The 16383-nt window shown below is 36.8% G+C and overlaps 3 protein-coding genes across 4 annotated transcripts in view; 2 read left to right on the top strand and 1 right to left on the bottom strand.

Annotated features, from left to right (window-relative positions):
* LOC139963710 (uncharacterized) overlaps positions 1-4605 on the bottom strand; it is a 46688-nt gene extending 42083 nt beyond the window's left edge. The window contains exons 1-6 of one of the 2 annotated variants that reach the window (XM_071964792.1): positions 4468-4605; positions 3234-3377; positions 2844-2968; positions 2132-2404; positions 1048-1234; positions 128-321 (exon numbers count right to left, since the gene is read on the bottom strand). In XM_071964792.1, the coding sequence (XP_071820893.1) occupies positions 128-321; positions 1048-1234; positions 2132-2404; positions 2844-2968; positions 3234-3351 (897 nt within the window). In that variant the 5' untranslated portion in view covers positions 3352-3377; positions 4468-4605. Of the gene's footprint in view, positions 1-127; positions 322-1047; positions 1235-2131; positions 2405-2843; positions 2969-3233; positions 3378-4399 lie in introns of both variants that reach the window. The other variant, XM_071964793.1, reaches the window with a different exon arrangement.
* LOC139963609 (disabled homolog 2-interacting protein-like) overlaps positions 1-16383 on the top strand; it is a 509980-nt gene that overhangs the window by 112357 nt on the left and 381240 nt on the right. The window lies entirely within an intron of this gene.
* LOC139963979 (uncharacterized) overlaps positions 16152-16383 on the top strand; it is a 71644-nt gene continuing 71412 nt past the window's right edge. The window contains exon 1 of the mRNA XM_071965254.1: positions 16152-16236. Within this exon, the coding sequence (XP_071821355.1) occupies positions 16182-16236 (55 nt within the window). The 5' untranslated portion in view covers positions 16152-16181. The remainder of the gene's footprint in view (positions 16237-16383) is intronic.

Here is a 16383-nt window from a genome sequence, read left to right as displayed (position 1 = left end):
CTGTAGATATTACAGCTCTTTTCAATCTACATGCTGATTAAAAAGATTGGCATAAAGACCTTAACCCTTCCATTTTGAGATACATCGACACAATCATTTTAAAGTAACAGAAAGGTTTCCAACTCACTAGTTCATTTTTCGCCTCTAATTCATGCTGCAGTCCTTCGACTTGTTCTTCATATCTCGAGGTCTTTGCCTCTAATTTCTTTATTTTCTTCTGCGATTTTTCGAAATCTGCGAGAGACTTGTTATGATCTCCTTCTAAGTCATGTAACCTCTTCTCTTCCTTCTCCAACTGCATCTCAAAATTTTCAATTTCATCTGAATATGACAGACAAAAAATGGACAAAACATGTATTAATTTGGTTAAACAAGAAATGAGAATATTGTTCTTAGTGACAGAAAAGTATATGAAATTTTTCACCAAAGGTTTTTTTTTTGTTGTAAAATAATGTGCAATGCCTTTTTTACCAAGCGAATGTATTGCAAAATTTAACTTTAAATGATAAATGTCTCTTAATAAATACTAGTGGGTTTGTAAGTCATCAAACATGTGATCTGGAACCAATGAAAGTCTAAATGTGAGCCAGAAACAAGTGGAGCTGCTATAATAACTGCTTTGAATAAACATTACATTAATATTGAAAAACATTAAGGGAATAATTTAGTCTTAAATTTGTGAGGTATCTATCTCATTAAAACACCTGAACTACTAAATTGGTGTAGTAATTTGGTAATTGTTTTAACAGAAGAATTATTCCCTGAACACATACTGTACTCTTGCAACCACCATATCCAATGATTACAAAGAAGCTAGACTTGACGCAGCTGTAGGTACCATATAAAGATACAGGGATGAGCCTGGGGTAAAAAAAAAAAATCACAGAACTTTGCAAAAATTGCAGTATAGGCTCCAGTTTGAGTATGCTACAGTGTGTTAGGATAATAGTTTTTGTCCCCAAGGTAGAAAAGAAATCACGGATATTCCGCTAATTCGCTGAAAAGCTCATGCCTGAATATAGCTGTGATAGTCACACTTCCATATACCTTGAGCGAAACGAGCTTGCGCTTCTTGGCGGAGGGCAGCAGAGATGGGTTCACCGTCCAAGTGGGTCAGGTACCGTAAATGAAAGACGATGAAGAGTTTGTAGTGGGCTAAATCGCACAGAGGATTCCCCACGATGGAGAACGCAATCAAGTCTTTCAAGCCTCGAAGCTTGTAGATATCATGCAGCTTTGATATGGAGAAACGAAAAAAAAAAATTTATGAACACATTTGGCAAGATCATAGAGAGGCTAAATTTATAGCAAATTTTATGATTTTTTCCATTTTAACATGAAGCAAATTTGTCATTCGAAGAGTAAGATTCAATACACACACACACGCAGACAAAAATAATGACAATTTCAGGAAGCATTCATTTCGTACCATCAATTGGAATAGTTAAATATTCCAACTTTTGAAGGGAAATCCAAAATGTTATGAATGTAACAAAAGAACCCAAAATCTGATATGAATGACATTTGTCATGGTTGACATGACAGACCATACAACCCTCCACTGTTATAATATATCTTGAGGATCAAACAACTGCATATTTTATTCGGAACGAGATTGCTGAGGTTTAGTAGTCACACAGCTCCTTGGATAAAGGTTCCCTTCCACGTGAAGTGTACAAATTGCTAGTTTATACCTTCAAAGTTATACTGCATGCAAAAGATATCAAACACTTCCATTAAAGCAACGAGGAGATACCTGAGAACATAATCTGGCATTTTTCAAGTCCTACCATATTAACATCAGGAAAGAATTAGGCGTAATTAGAAGTAGGCGAATATAAAATTTCAAAGGTGTACGTATGAAAAGATATTACACAAACTTGTGTGACACAGGAATGTTTTCAAAGGATTTAACAGGACTTTTTGGCTACTTCTGAACGGCCAAGGGAATGTTAGACTTATCAGTGAGATTTAGAGATGTTCAAATATTGAATGACCTGGTCAGGGTTATACTAAAACTAAAAACACTGGGCAAAAATAGAGCTTTAAAGCTGGAATCTGTGATCCAATCCTTGCGGGCAAAATTTACCATTATTCACAGACACGACTGTCCTATCAAAGGAGTACTTACAGAGAATATAAGGTTAGCAGCAAGATTTATTTCTCGGAGGGCCTTCAGCTTTTTTCCCAGCCATGCAGGGATGGTTTCGATTAAGTTGCTAGAGATGTTTAGAACTTGAAGATGAACTAAGGTCTCCAACCCTTCAATCTTGTCGATGCAATTGCAGCTGAGGTCTAACTCCCGCAACTTGACGAGGTGGTCGACATTCTCGATCTTCTGTATTTGGTTAAAACCAAGACGGAGAACTTGCAGTCTAGTAACATCCTCCAACTTTTCTATATACTGTAGGGGGAAGAAAAAATGAAGGCCCAATGCAAAAGATTTATATTATTGTTAAAATGATATTTAATAAATTTATGTTTAAGAACATGTATACTCAACAGAATAAATATTTTGTTTGTCCAAAACAGACATACATAGCTCAAACTGAACTTTTTACATTTGATCATCAACAATTCAACATCGAGGCAACCACAGGTGAAAGAAAAACTCATCCGTTCAATTCACGTCTGCGTAGCGCTCCCCACTGTTGAGATATTAATTGTCAAGAATGGTCTGGTAATGAATACTTCTCTCCTGATGTCATTTTAGTTCTTGATTTCATACCCTAAACTGATTCTAATCTTTGCATTCTCTTTCCAATGCTCTTCTTGGACCTATGCTGAGAGCAGGCAAAAGACCAAATGTACACAGTAAACTGATGAGAGGTATTCGTTCTTACCTTGATCTTCTTTTCCCCTTCCCGTAAGGCAAGATCTAGGAGTAGAACATTCTTCAAATCATCTTTCTTAGTTCTGCTTTTAATAGCATCTTCTGAGATGTATCTCACCAAGTTCCGAGGAGATTCTACAAATTTGACACAGCGAAATATATAATTAGGTTTTGTTGGTGACAATTGTGAAATTATAGGTCTCATGTAGTGACATCTAGGCTAGGCATAAAGAGAAACCTGATAAATTTTGCACAAATTACAGACCAGTAAATTTGATAATTTTATGTTGTGCATCATGAAAGTAATTATTTAAACAATTTTGACACATCGGACCATGTTCGCTCCTTTGTTGTTATACAATCCATTAAGCAGTCATTCCGTACAATTATTCAACTTTACCTTCTTTGCTTGCAGAGACAGTTTTGGGTGGGCTGGCCAATTTAGAAGCGGGAATGTTAGGCAACTTTCTGTCAGAGGAACTTTCTTTCACATTCTTCTTAGCTAATGTCTTCTTCATTTCTGAACATCAAGCTTTTCTGAATACTGAGGATGAGAGATGAAAATTTCCCCACCATCAGTTATCAAAATAAAAACAAAACCGAACGTGTTGTTCTCTAAAATCACCTTCTAACGATATGCAGTAAATAGTTCACTTAACTTGGATGTGAGAATTTAAATTTAGGTTCCACCGATTTGCTCGGCAGCCAGTGGGATAAGAGAAATGCATCATTTTATTTGCCTGGCAGCCAGATGAATAAGGTGCATTGCCTTAACTATTCACGAGGACAACCAGTAACACTTTGTAGTTCACTTTGTAGTTGTAGCATGGTGGGCTCATAATTGACGCAAGTTAAGGATTTGATAAACGATGTCTATCAAGGAAAAATACAAATCTCTTAACTGTATGCGTTTTTCATGTAAAGTTTCTCAGAAATGTAATGATCTCAAAATATTTAATGTTCTGTGCCTCCACAACATACAATTGAGCAGAATTTGACCACAAAATATCTGTCATGTCAAGTTCTTTCATACCCTGAAATTGACACATTCTTTGATAAGCTTACTGTAAGTATACATCCATTGACTATGGTCCTGGATGCTCTTTGCTATGCTCTGAGCCTCTACTGTAGTCTTAGCTCAGACAGGTCAGGCCCCAGAGAGTAGTGGTTGAGGTAATTGGATATATTTAGGGAGGAAGACTTTCAAAGTGCCCAAAATACTTGCAAACAAATTTGTTCAGCATGTTTTGTACCTAGATGCATACAAAGTGTTATTTGCACATGTATGCCAATTTTAAGAGCTAGGTTATGCCTAGACTAGTTGAAAGAGATGGTTATTGAATTGAAAATCATGGCCATAATTATTTGGAGTGTAGTGTAGCATATAACCTAGCTTATCCTATGCATTAAAAATTTTGAACGTAAGAAATTCTAACGAAAGACAGGCTGATAACAGTCATTCAGCCCATCGTACTATTACAAATACAAGCCGGAAACAAATGTTAGGCCTAGCCTAGGCCTACTGTACGGTGTACAAATCCCGGAAACGAGGCCAAATCATCAAACCTAAGCTTTGCCCACTGTTAAGAGCACCCGGGTAAATAAACTTGATTTAATCTTCACTGATACATTACATGTGTTCACAAAAGGTATGGTTTTGTTCTCAATTTGGAGCTATTTCTACAGCAGACTATCAGTTTTTAAGGAGGCGGCCATTTTGCCCAAATTTCCAAAACATCAACAACTTCAACGACCAATGAATGAGCTTCGTTTCTTCGTTGATTTGCAATCTGAAGCTAGTCTAACATTGGGCCACACATTCAGCTACGCATATGGTTTACAGTACAGAATAGTTCTACCAGTGTTTCATCATAGCAGGTTCGCTTTGCAACGTACATGTCGCACATACACACGCACATGTACAGAACTTACTGAAAAAGTAATTAGCAACAGTCTTCTGACTTCAGGAACAGTTTTATTTTCAAACAACTTTTATCCCATAATTACCAAGCCAACACGTGTAAATGACAGATCTGCCTCCTTAAAATTGACAATATTTTGACAAATATACTAAAGCGGCAATTTTACCGAGAATATTGATAGGCCTAGCTGATATAAGCGACCTCTTCCTTTTTTTTCAAGAACTATAAGCTTGGTCATAACAAGTTAAACAACATAATATAGGCATTACAAGATATTCTAGGGCAAATACCGATTGTGTTAGATACTATTCAGGGTTTTAACTGGAATCATGTGTAGTACCTGAACAAGATATACTTACAACAGTTTTGCCTTGTCGTTTATTTATGACTAGTGTTTTCCATTGACATATACCAGCAATTCCAAACGCCATAAGAAAACGTCATCCGTGGATTACGAATGGCAATTTAAAATCGATTAAAAGAAAGAATAAGATAGCCTTTCGTAAGTTTTTACAAAATCTATACTCACCACAACTCTACACAGTTTCATACATATCGTAATAAATTGAATTATATTCTTCGTATTTCTACTTAAAAACGGTATTTTTCTGATAGATTTCATGATTTCAAGAACGACTTTTATTGATACTTGGTAAATTATCAATGAAATATTGCAAAAAAGAGGAATATATACAAAAAAAAGTCAACTTATCCTTCTACATTTAAAATTGAAAACTTTGATTTAACAAGTGATTTAAAAAAGATTGCAGATGGATTTAATGATTTCTTCGTTAACGTGGGTCCATCATTGGCCTCCGGTTATATTCACAGTGCTACAACACCTGATCAGTAGCCTACCTTAATAAATATAAATTCGTCGACCCTGTTTTTATCTCCTACAAATGAACATGAAATTTATAAAGTTTTTCTTTCTTGTCTGAAGCCCAAAAAATCTGCTGGTTTTGATAACGTAAAGCCCTTTATATAAAGTCAGAAAAGTCATTCATTTTATTGCCAAAGCCGCTCACTCATATTGTCCATAGATTATTCATTAATGGCACTGTGTCCGACCAAATAAAATTTGCAAAGGTTATTCAAATTTACAAGAAAAGAGACACCACAATCACTGACAATTATCGTCTGGTCGTATACCTTGCTTTTCCAAAATAATTGAGCAAATCTTATACAATCGTGTTCACAATTTTATATGTAACGACATGGCTTTCAGCTAACAAAGTTTCTCTTAATGTAAGCAAGACAAATTATATGGTATTTAACAATAACAAAAGGAAGATGCTTGTGCCAAAGAACTATATATGACAAAAATATGAATGGAATACTTCTTCAAAGAGTTGATAATACTATATTAGTAGGGGTTTTAATTTATTCAAATTTTTGACTTGGAAAGATTACATTCACGCTATTTCTAAAGAGGTCGCTCGGGTTGTTGGCGTTCTTTCTAAATTAAAACAGTTTTACCCCGATATATTGCACGTTCTTTGTACTGAACTCTGATTTCAACACATGTTACTTATTGGTTACTGCTTTGGTCTGTTACCACCAACTGTCACAATAACACACTGACCATACTTCAACAAGAGCTATACGGCTTATATCTTCTGCTCATAACAGAGATCATGCGAGCAACCGTTTACGTCTCTTAATCTCCTTAAGCTGCCCGACTTAATTGATGTCTAACTTGCTTCTTTTGCTTATCATTGTATTAGTCGTTTTAATCCCATTATATTCGATGACTTTCTCACATACAATAAAGACGTACATCACTATAATACTAGACAAGCTGACAATATCCGTAAACCAAGGCCTAGAACTAAATTTGTTACACACAGCGTATACGCTATCGTACAAATAACAACTGGAATAATCTGCCACACTCTATCAAATCACATGTCTATCCACTTTCATTCAAGAAGAATCTAAGTAAAGGTATATTTAGATGAGAACTAATTCATATAATTTGCATTGTTTTCTATTTCTCTGGTTATTTGTTTCTTTGTTTTCTTTTTCTCGGGAGAGACTCTACTATAGTTAAGCATGCTATAGATCACTTCTCTTCTCATTGTATAATGACGTTTGTTAATTAGTATTAATTTGTCACTATTTCAATTTGGTACACTGAGGAAAAACAAATAAATGAAATGCTTCACAATATCCGGTTTATAAGACAAGTTTAGCTATTTCTGAAGTCCAATGTCCAATAATCGCTTCCAGGCGCGTAGCCAAGGGGGGGGCGAAGGGGGCAGCCGCCCCCCCCCTTGAGCATATTTTTAAATTTTTTTTATGTTTTTATGATATCGCTAGTATTTTCAAAAGAGAAAATGCTAAGATGCAACTAACAAGGCCTGGGAAGTGCCATTTCCAGCGATCTGGGAGGCATTTTCAGCCAAATTTCTCTTGTACGCTTCGCGCCAACTCATAGTGGCGCTACGCTTAGATAGTTTGCAATGCCGAATTTACAGTTTCGCCCCTCCCTTGGCAAATTTCTGGCTACGCGCCTGATCGCTTCCTGTCGATTTTATACTGTAGGCCTTCCTAACAGTTTTGAGTTATATGTCTTCAAGGACTATATAGGCTAGCTACGTATACGTATACGATAGACGTTAAGGTATTGCTAGCCGTATACGGCCGAAAGCGAAACGGTATACTGTTGAGGGCCGGCTACTCATCGGTAAAATAAGATACCGCGTATACAGTGTTATATTTGCAATATATCTGCATTTTCTTGATTGCTTTTTAAAGGAGCTCATTTATTCTTCCTTTGGGTTGTATGTAAATGAATTTATAATAGAGCTATAAACACATCGATTTTCTTTGTAAAGGCCGAAATCACAATGTATCCGAAAGTCCTGTATTTACTGTACGCGAATGTATTCAATATCAAAATGCCCAGTGGCGTAGGAAGGTACTTTTGAGTGGGGGGGGGGGGCTGAAGACTGATGGCCGGCCAGGGGGAGGGGGTGTCCCCCTCCCCTTTGGAATTTTTTGCATTTCCAGGTGGCCTCAGATGCAATTTGGTGCAATATAGCACACTTCAACACCCACTCCATTTTGTAAACTTAATTTTGTATTTTCACCTGGCCTTAGATGCAATTTGGTGCTCCAAATGAGATTTTTTTCTCATTTGGAAATGAAAAAGGGGTTTTCTGACTTGCGGAGCGGGGGGGCGGAATGATACTTCCGCCCCTCCACATTTTTCACTGGGGGGGCTGGCGCCCCCCAGCCCCCCCGGTTCCTACGCCCTTGAAAATGCCTATCTTCAATGCATCATATTTTACCAAGGTTTCACTTAATTTTTATGAATGCTAATAAAAACGAACATTTTACATTCCCGTTTACCCTCTTCTTACAATATTTGCAAAATGTAACTCTATCGTTCCAAATTAAAACGCAGAACTTAGGCCGCGGTATACGTTCGGCAGTATATAGGTCGCCCTAAGCACGGCGTGAGTGCTTTATTTTTCAGATGAAATTACGCCTAAAGGTCTGATTTATATATAATATATGATACATATATAATAAACTTCCTATAAATAACAATAGTTCCCCTCAAAATGAAGTTCCTTGAATCTTAACTCAGTGAATTGTACGTGTGTTTTATTTTTCAAATGTGAAGTTATTTTTAGTTAATAAGTAAACTAAAAAAGGAAAAAAATAACATGCTTCCAAGGATCTTGATTACTCTTGTGAGTGCAAATTATTTCGTAGAAATGGTTTTGTTGTATACAAAACACGAATGAAAGAGCTTGATTAAATCACAATGCATCCTTGTTGAAAATAGCAGAGATACAAACAATAATTTTGTCATGTCATTAATTTTAGGAGCAAGTATGAAATTCCCCCTGTGAATACCAATAGTTTCCCTCAAAATGGATTTCCTTGAAACTTAATTCTGTGGATTATAAAATGTGTCGGGTGTTTTTTTCAAAGGATATATTCTAAGTTATATTTAGTTCATAAAACAAGAGTTCCCCTCAAAATGAACTTCTTGGAATCTAATCATTGACATGCAATAAATATTCACAATGTGTCGTGATTAATGACAAAACCATTCTACGGGAGTTTTATCATAGCGACGAATCATTCTTGAGGCTAGGCTTAATTTTTGTCTTAGCAATACTTACCACCCCTGTATAAAGATATACTGGCAGGGTACCGGTATTTATCCCTCGTAGTGGATGGATGAGATGACTGTACATTCACATAAATCATCTTTTTTTACCCGAATTGTATTCAAGTTTGTTACATTATATAAGTTCGATGATTTAAATAATGTACTGTATTTCACTATAGCTTCATATGTCCTATTATAAATTTGTTGTTTCTTAAAACCTGATACATTTAGAATGTTGCTTAGCTGTCAAGGATCTTGGATCTTGGAATGTTAAGAATATCATCAAAATGCAACCATTTTCTTAGAAATATTATTTTTCTCTGTGAATAATTAACTTAAATATTATAACAAAACAAAGCCCAATGTTTATTTGAATTTCCGTGATGATATCATTCACTCTGTTGTTAGCAGAATGATGCAAATACATAAAATACCACCGAATTTGCAAAAATGCTTATTTTTTGCGGCATCAAATATTAAGAGAATGTGCTTTTGACCTACTGTCGTTGCAGACAATTTCTAGCCTTTTTGGTTTTCCGAAAGGAAAAACTATGGAGTCACTCTTACTGACTTTGCAATATTGTGAGGGGGCACCCCGGATTGCAAAGTCGGCAATGACTATAACGCGGATCGCAAAAGTCGGTAATTACTAAATGACGGTTAGATTCCGTCCAGCAGGTACCGCACCACAATTCAGAGTAGTGTACATCCGCTCGAAAGGTTAACCATTGTCAGAGAAATGGGGTAAAAGTACCTAATGTAAAGCTTGTTTAAGCATATTATCAGTTGCCATCATTGTTTGTTTTTCATGAAAGAGCATAATTTAAAGTACAGATGGTGTGAAAGTAGGGTAGGATCGAAGGTGATATAAACCATTTTAGAAAATCTTTGGTTAAATGTTGATATTACTCCGAGCGAGCAGATGGAAGGGTAGGGGTTCAGTATGCTAAACTTGCTCCTCTTCTAGCTTAAAATCTAAACGGACATGATATGTAAGTTTGCAAGTGCCATGATAGGCAAAGATATTAGCTATTATCATGTGGTGGGTAGGATATACCAGTTGAATGCTTTGGCAGGTCTTGAAAGTGACGAGTTTAGTGTGTAAGTCAATGGAAAAATTAATTGTGGTACGAGACCAACAGGGCAGCATACAGAAACTTTGTACTCAAATCCGAAGCCAAAGTGAATAAATCAGGTCACACCTCCGGAGTCTATGCATGCTACATTCTTCAATACCGACCTCATCACCTTTCGGGATACATTTCATACTGTAGTTTTTGTTTTTATTAAAGCAGTCAAGTTTATCCTTCGGAATATCCATTTCAGTGCTATAGTTTCACTCTTCAACATCTTAAAACCAAACAAATCCAGGATGATGATTGCAAACCACGCAAATTAGTCACTGCAATAGATCTCTTTAGGGACTTTCCCCGACGGAAGTTATTTCCGGAATGATCCAGGTTATCCCGATTCCAATGGCATATATGATATCTGAACATGCTATCAAAAGGGAATACCGCCCTGATATCGAACAAAGTAAAATATTATACCGCCATCAAACCTGGAGTTAAAACACGCTCGGTGATCGACCCGTCTCTCCTTCAGAAGACAACTAAGCATAATTGAACTTGCAGGCAAGTACATCGAAGCCCAGTATATTGTGTTATATGGGTATCAGGGAGTTTGAATTTGCCCCCTTAGTGCCGTCGTTGTGGAGATGTCGAAATTGTTCAGGAAGTTTTATCAGTCATACAGGGTAATAATTAATGCTCCATGTTTTGAACGCACTTTCAAATTCAACCCTATTGGAAATTTTCGTTTGTAGGTGGCAGCAGATATGCGGTTCCCGTGGTCGAAAATGGTAAAGGGATATTAAAATGGTGATGTATTTTCAACACAGTCAGCATCAGTCTTCATTGACAAAGTAGGATATTCATCTGTGCCTGATCGTCCGTCCGAGTCACTATTTTGGAAACCTTATTGCACCATTGGCATTGGCAGTATGGATCGTCTAATGCAGTTGGTTAGAGGACTTAAATTTCCGAAATCAACCTTCTCTATTTCTTATTACAGTAGTGGACAGTATGGAACTCATATTGGTGACATATTTCATAGTATGATATTTAATTGTTCAGATTTAAGGTTGATTACTTATGCGTGAATTCCTTTTTACCCCGCGTGAGAGTAACATTTTGTTGTTTGTTGCCTGGGGGGACTGGTGGGTGGGGGAGGAGAGGAGAGGTTGGGAATTAAGTGATGGGACCAGTCCCAAAAATCGGAACCGGATACCCGTCTCCACGATTCGGTCGGTCGGTCCCCCGGGTAACCGTTCATTACGTATTCCACCTAAAAACTAAATCCAGGCCTATCATATAACGTATGTCTTATGCTACTATATATAGGCTATGCTGGCCTTCATTCACGCATGGTAAGACTGTATACAACTGTTCGTTCATGTAAATTAACATGCGAACTGATTTATATGGCAAGGCTGCATATTATATACTAAAATGACTTCTTAAAATCAACACGTGCGATGTTGTTCCCCAACCATGCTTCTATTTGTAGATCTATGAAAAAGTTCCTTAACTTGCAAGTGTGCAACTCTACGCCTTTCAAGCCTAACAGTGCGATGCTTGCACGAATAACTTCAGAAAATGTGGTTTGAGTATAACAACACTTACAGTATATTTTGCAACCAAACTTTCTTTGAAGAATGTAACGGCAATACGATATCAGGCTTGCGTAAGGCCTATCCAACACATGTTCCTTCTTTTCATCTGTACTATTGCTAGCGCTCCAGGAGTTCGCAGCTATTTAGAGAAAATCCCGTGGAAAACTATGAAAAAACTCTATGGAAACCTTGCAGAACTGTAATATCAATCAACCTTCATTATTAAATGGTTGCGTTCATTGTATAATTACAAGCCAATCAGATATTGCTTGATTCTTTCAATTATGGAAAGATTCTGTTATTTTTGTTTTTGTGGGACCGTTCCACTAAATAAACGGAAAGGGAAAGGGGTGCGCAGGTGGTCAACTTATGAACTTCAGAGCCCCGTCTACCAATAAAAGTACAAAAACTGACCTACTAATGAATTTCAAGGTATTAAGAACTTTAAAGGACTACGAATGGTTTGGTAACAGTTCAATCATTATAGTTCTATAACTATTTGTTTATAGTGCACATTAGTACAGTGAATGCCACGGGAAATAATTACCTATTAATAAATTGGTTGACCCATACTGCGTAACAGTTAATCGTTCTTCGAACGAAATCGTAGTAGCTACACAGAAGTAACCATCATAGCGTTTTGAAGCACATGTAAGTAGGGAAAATGGAGAGCGATCATGTTGTATTTGTGCAAGTGTCAGAATACGTTCATACTAAGCGTGTGTTTAATATAAATTGGAGCATGCGAACTTTACTGCTATATTCATACGCGAGCAACATAAGAAGCCGCAAAACCACGTGACAAAAAATACAATTCCTACCATCGAAGCTAAGGGCTTCGATAAAAAAAAGGTTTTCACACCCAGGTTGTCTTTAGAAGAGATTATAATGAATCCTGAGTCGTATTATCAGTTGGTCGGGTTGCAGACGCCATTGTTGCGATACCGAGCACCCCCTCTCACCCCACCAGGTCGCCAGCCAGCCCCTACAAACTGTAGGTGACACTGTGATTTACAGGTGTAACCATGGTGTAATTAAAGTGTCGAAACATTATATTGGTATAAGTCATGGACTCGTTCGTGGTAGCACGCACGTTATACACGAGACAACAACCTATATAACAGCAACACATTATGGGTTAAAATGATGTATTTTTGTTTCGGAAGATCCAACTTATGGGAAATAGATTATAGTTCAAAGAGTCCCTGGCTTTTTGTTCTGCAGATACTATGTAATTCGTGTTTCCGTTGTTCTTGTTTTCGGCAAAGGAATACTTAGCGAATATTACCCTTTGTTTGAAGAAAGGTCTTTACCCAGGGAACTGCTGCCTGGATGGTCGTTCACAAACTCGTTGGCAAAATAGCAACGTCCCATAAAGTTGAATGGTGTTTAGGAAGCACCTCCGGATCCCAGGTACTTGTAAGGAAAGTTGCAATGAATTTAAGTTGCCACCTCAAATTTAGGGCCTACTTCGCTTTCTTCCGACCCCCAAAATGGAATGATCCATACACTACTGTCTAACACGTCGCCGTTTTCTTCTACACATATTTCCTCGAGAAGCTGCATGCAGCACCAACAATAACACACAACAGAAGCGAGTAAAGTACAACCCCGGGACGAACGCGACTTTTCTAACAAGATGATGTAAAAGCACGTGCTCTATATGGCAAGCCAAATGAGTAGTATATAGAATGTGGTTTTCAGTGGCATAGCGTTACGCTGTAGTACGATCAGCAATCAGGAAATACTGAATAAATGAGCGTGAAACGTTCTCAGATATACCCATGATGTAGATTGCAATATTTTCACCTATTAGCTAATGTTGGCTTGCGACAAAAAAAAGGTGCAATCATAAATCGGAACCCCAAGGGCACCTCCTTCTCTCCACCTCTCCTTCTCAGGCTCCCTCTCGATCTCCCTATCTCTGGTTGCGCACATGAGGCAGTATAAAGCCTAAATGAGAGTGTACAAAGTTTCAATGAGGAAACGATTTTTCATCTGCAAAATGATGAATTGAATGGAAGATTCTCATCCAAGTTGATTGAATATACCATATTTCTTGTATAGATATTTCCAATCATATCAAAAGACATATAGGAAACTAAAAATAACATTGGCACACACTCTCACAATTTAACAAACCGTAACAAACTGTTTACAATTTCACCAAGCCAGTCAAAATAATGTTGCAAGTGACAAAATGAGATTCAAGAAAAGAAATAAATAACTGATGATGCTACTCGATTATGAAAATTTATCACGATAGATTGCAAATCAGCAGTTTTCAAAAGCTTTGACGCAATCTTCATTACCTGAAATGAAACTTGAAACACAGTTCAGTCAAATTAATGAAGTGCCTTGTTATATGGAACTTTGATACTCAAGAAACAATCAATCAAATTTAAATGCTTAAAAGAGGAACTTAAAGGCACTTAACATGGGTTGATGGATGTTTTCAAGGTATAAAATTCTGTTTCATGCAAGATTCGTTTAGATAACCCCGTGGCAATTTTTGTTTCATTACTATAATCATTGATGTATGCCTGTACTCGATTGTATAGATGCATTAAGTTTGATTTTTGTTTTAAAATTATCTATCTTTTTCGTAAATTGAGAGATTTCAATATTCATTTCATCTCACGTTTCACTTCATAATGGCTTATTATGATTATACTCGAATTTGTTAATCCACCGCGTATATTACAACCTTTTTAAACACAAACAAACAAACAACTTAAATTGTTTTGAACCACGTCGATTAACCGTCCCCTTAACAGTGTATACAGGGTGAACTGCTTATATATATATATATATATATATATATATATATATATATATATATATATATATATATATATATATATATATATATATATATATATTAACAATTTAAGTTGTTTGTTTGTGTGTTTGTGTGTTTATAAAGGTTGTAATAGGCTATACGCGGTATATATAATTGAACGTAATAAGTTGGAAAATCCAGAACAGTGAAAAAACTTCCAGCTTCCACCTGGATTCGAACCCGGGCCTCCCGCTTTAAATGCGGACACCATAACCACTAGGCTATGGACGCTGATTGTATGTCCAGAGGTTCGCAACTGGTAAGGAAGGTCGTAATTTCACTGTAGGCGTTTGTCACCTGTATCGAACAATACTAGTTCTGTTTTTGGTGACATATTTTGCCTTACTCTATAGATCAAACATGATGCTAACCAACCCGAAATCATTTGTGATTCCTAAAGCCGGATCTCGAAAGAGATACTTTGAACAGATCAAAGAACAACTTTACCAATAAACAATTTTACGAAATTGGCAAAACTTCCAGAATTGATATAATTGTACATAAATTTGGTGGTTGGGTGCGTGACGGGTTGCCTATAGGAACCCGGTGGCTAGAGTGCTTGTTACAGTCAGTCAACGGGTAGGGTGTGAATGATTCTCTCTCATTAAAATGATTTCCGGTCAGGGCATAGACAGCCTTCCAACCCCAACCCCCCCCCCCCTAACCCATTAGTCTCTTTGCTCGCATTCCTTCTCAAGAGAAGAAAAAACGTAAGAAAAAGTGTTCGTCTTGTCTACAATATACCTCACTCCATTTGTATAGTTTTCTTTAGTTACCAAATTCTAATTTTTTAAAAATTTATCCAAATTCTGCAAGAGCTGTGCGCTGTCCAGCTCGGGCAGTTTACACACGTATTCACACACCACAGAACAATTCATTTTACGCCTAACGTCTTTCTATGAAAGAGGTGCAAAACCTATCATCATCGATAATGTTTGTATTATAGATATATTTGTGATGAACTTCCCCGAACAGCTAAGAAAAATCCTATTTTCGATGTACTTTCTCACATATGCCTTTTAGGAAGTCTAAAATGTAATGTAAATAAAATCTTATATAGCGCACTACGCGCGATTCATCTGTGCGCTTTACAAACAATCTAGAAAATACAATGACATAAAACATTAAATACAAAAAAAAAGGTAAATACATATCCAATTACAGATATATACAGGAATATGAGATCGAAAAACTATTAAATAGGGTAAATATGGTACAACCCAAGGTTTCATTAAGTTGCGACCGCGACTGATAGGGGGGGGGGGTATCCTGACATCTATTTAACCCTCCCAAAGGCTATATATGATTTCCGGGGGGGGGGGGGGACGAGCAAAATTGAACCCAACCTGTCGTTTTGTGAAATATGCGATTTTCATACATTTATTCGACGTAATATAATGACGACAACGTGGAGAATTTCTCTGACAAATTTCAAAATATGATAAACTCAGGAGATATATAGTACTATTCTAAAGATGTCACTTAGATAAATCATCCGATTCAATCATTGCCCATAATTAATGTTCCAGCGGTGACGACTTCAAATTAACACTACGATACTTTGTAATATGCGATCTTCGGTACATTAACCAAGTGTGTGGGCAGTGGAAATTAATTTTCATAAATATTGTTGTTATGGATTATAATTTTCGGAGGCTTCCCTAAATTTGCTTGAAATGAAGATAACGGTAAAAAGCAGATATATAAGAATATCTTTTATTTTTTGTTCTTTGCAAAATAAGATTTCTTCCAAGAGGCATCAGGCGGTGGTATATATCATGACAGATCTATCCCAACGTAACCAGCTCAGGAAAGATGGAAGTAGATATCTTCGTACGTAAGCAATATTTTTATATTTCCTTTTTTTGTTCACAGCAAAAAGTCCGATCTATATGCGTTTGCGCTGGGTAATCTCTATGTGTTAGATATTAAACCGTTTATGTCAATGCCCGACATAATATCACTGTTTTGGGGCAGCTT

This window comes from Apostichopus japonicus, chromosome 22, assembly GCF_037975245.1.
Source record: "Apostichopus japonicus isolate 1M-3 chromosome 22, ASM3797524v1, whole genome shotgun sequence".
Classification (NCBI taxonomy): Eukaryota; Metazoa; Echinodermata; class Holothuroidea; order Aspidochirotida; family Stichopodidae; genus Apostichopus; species Apostichopus japonicus.
The sequence above is the reverse complement of the archived record's forward strand: the minus strand, read 5'-3'. Positions and strand labels throughout refer to the sequence as shown.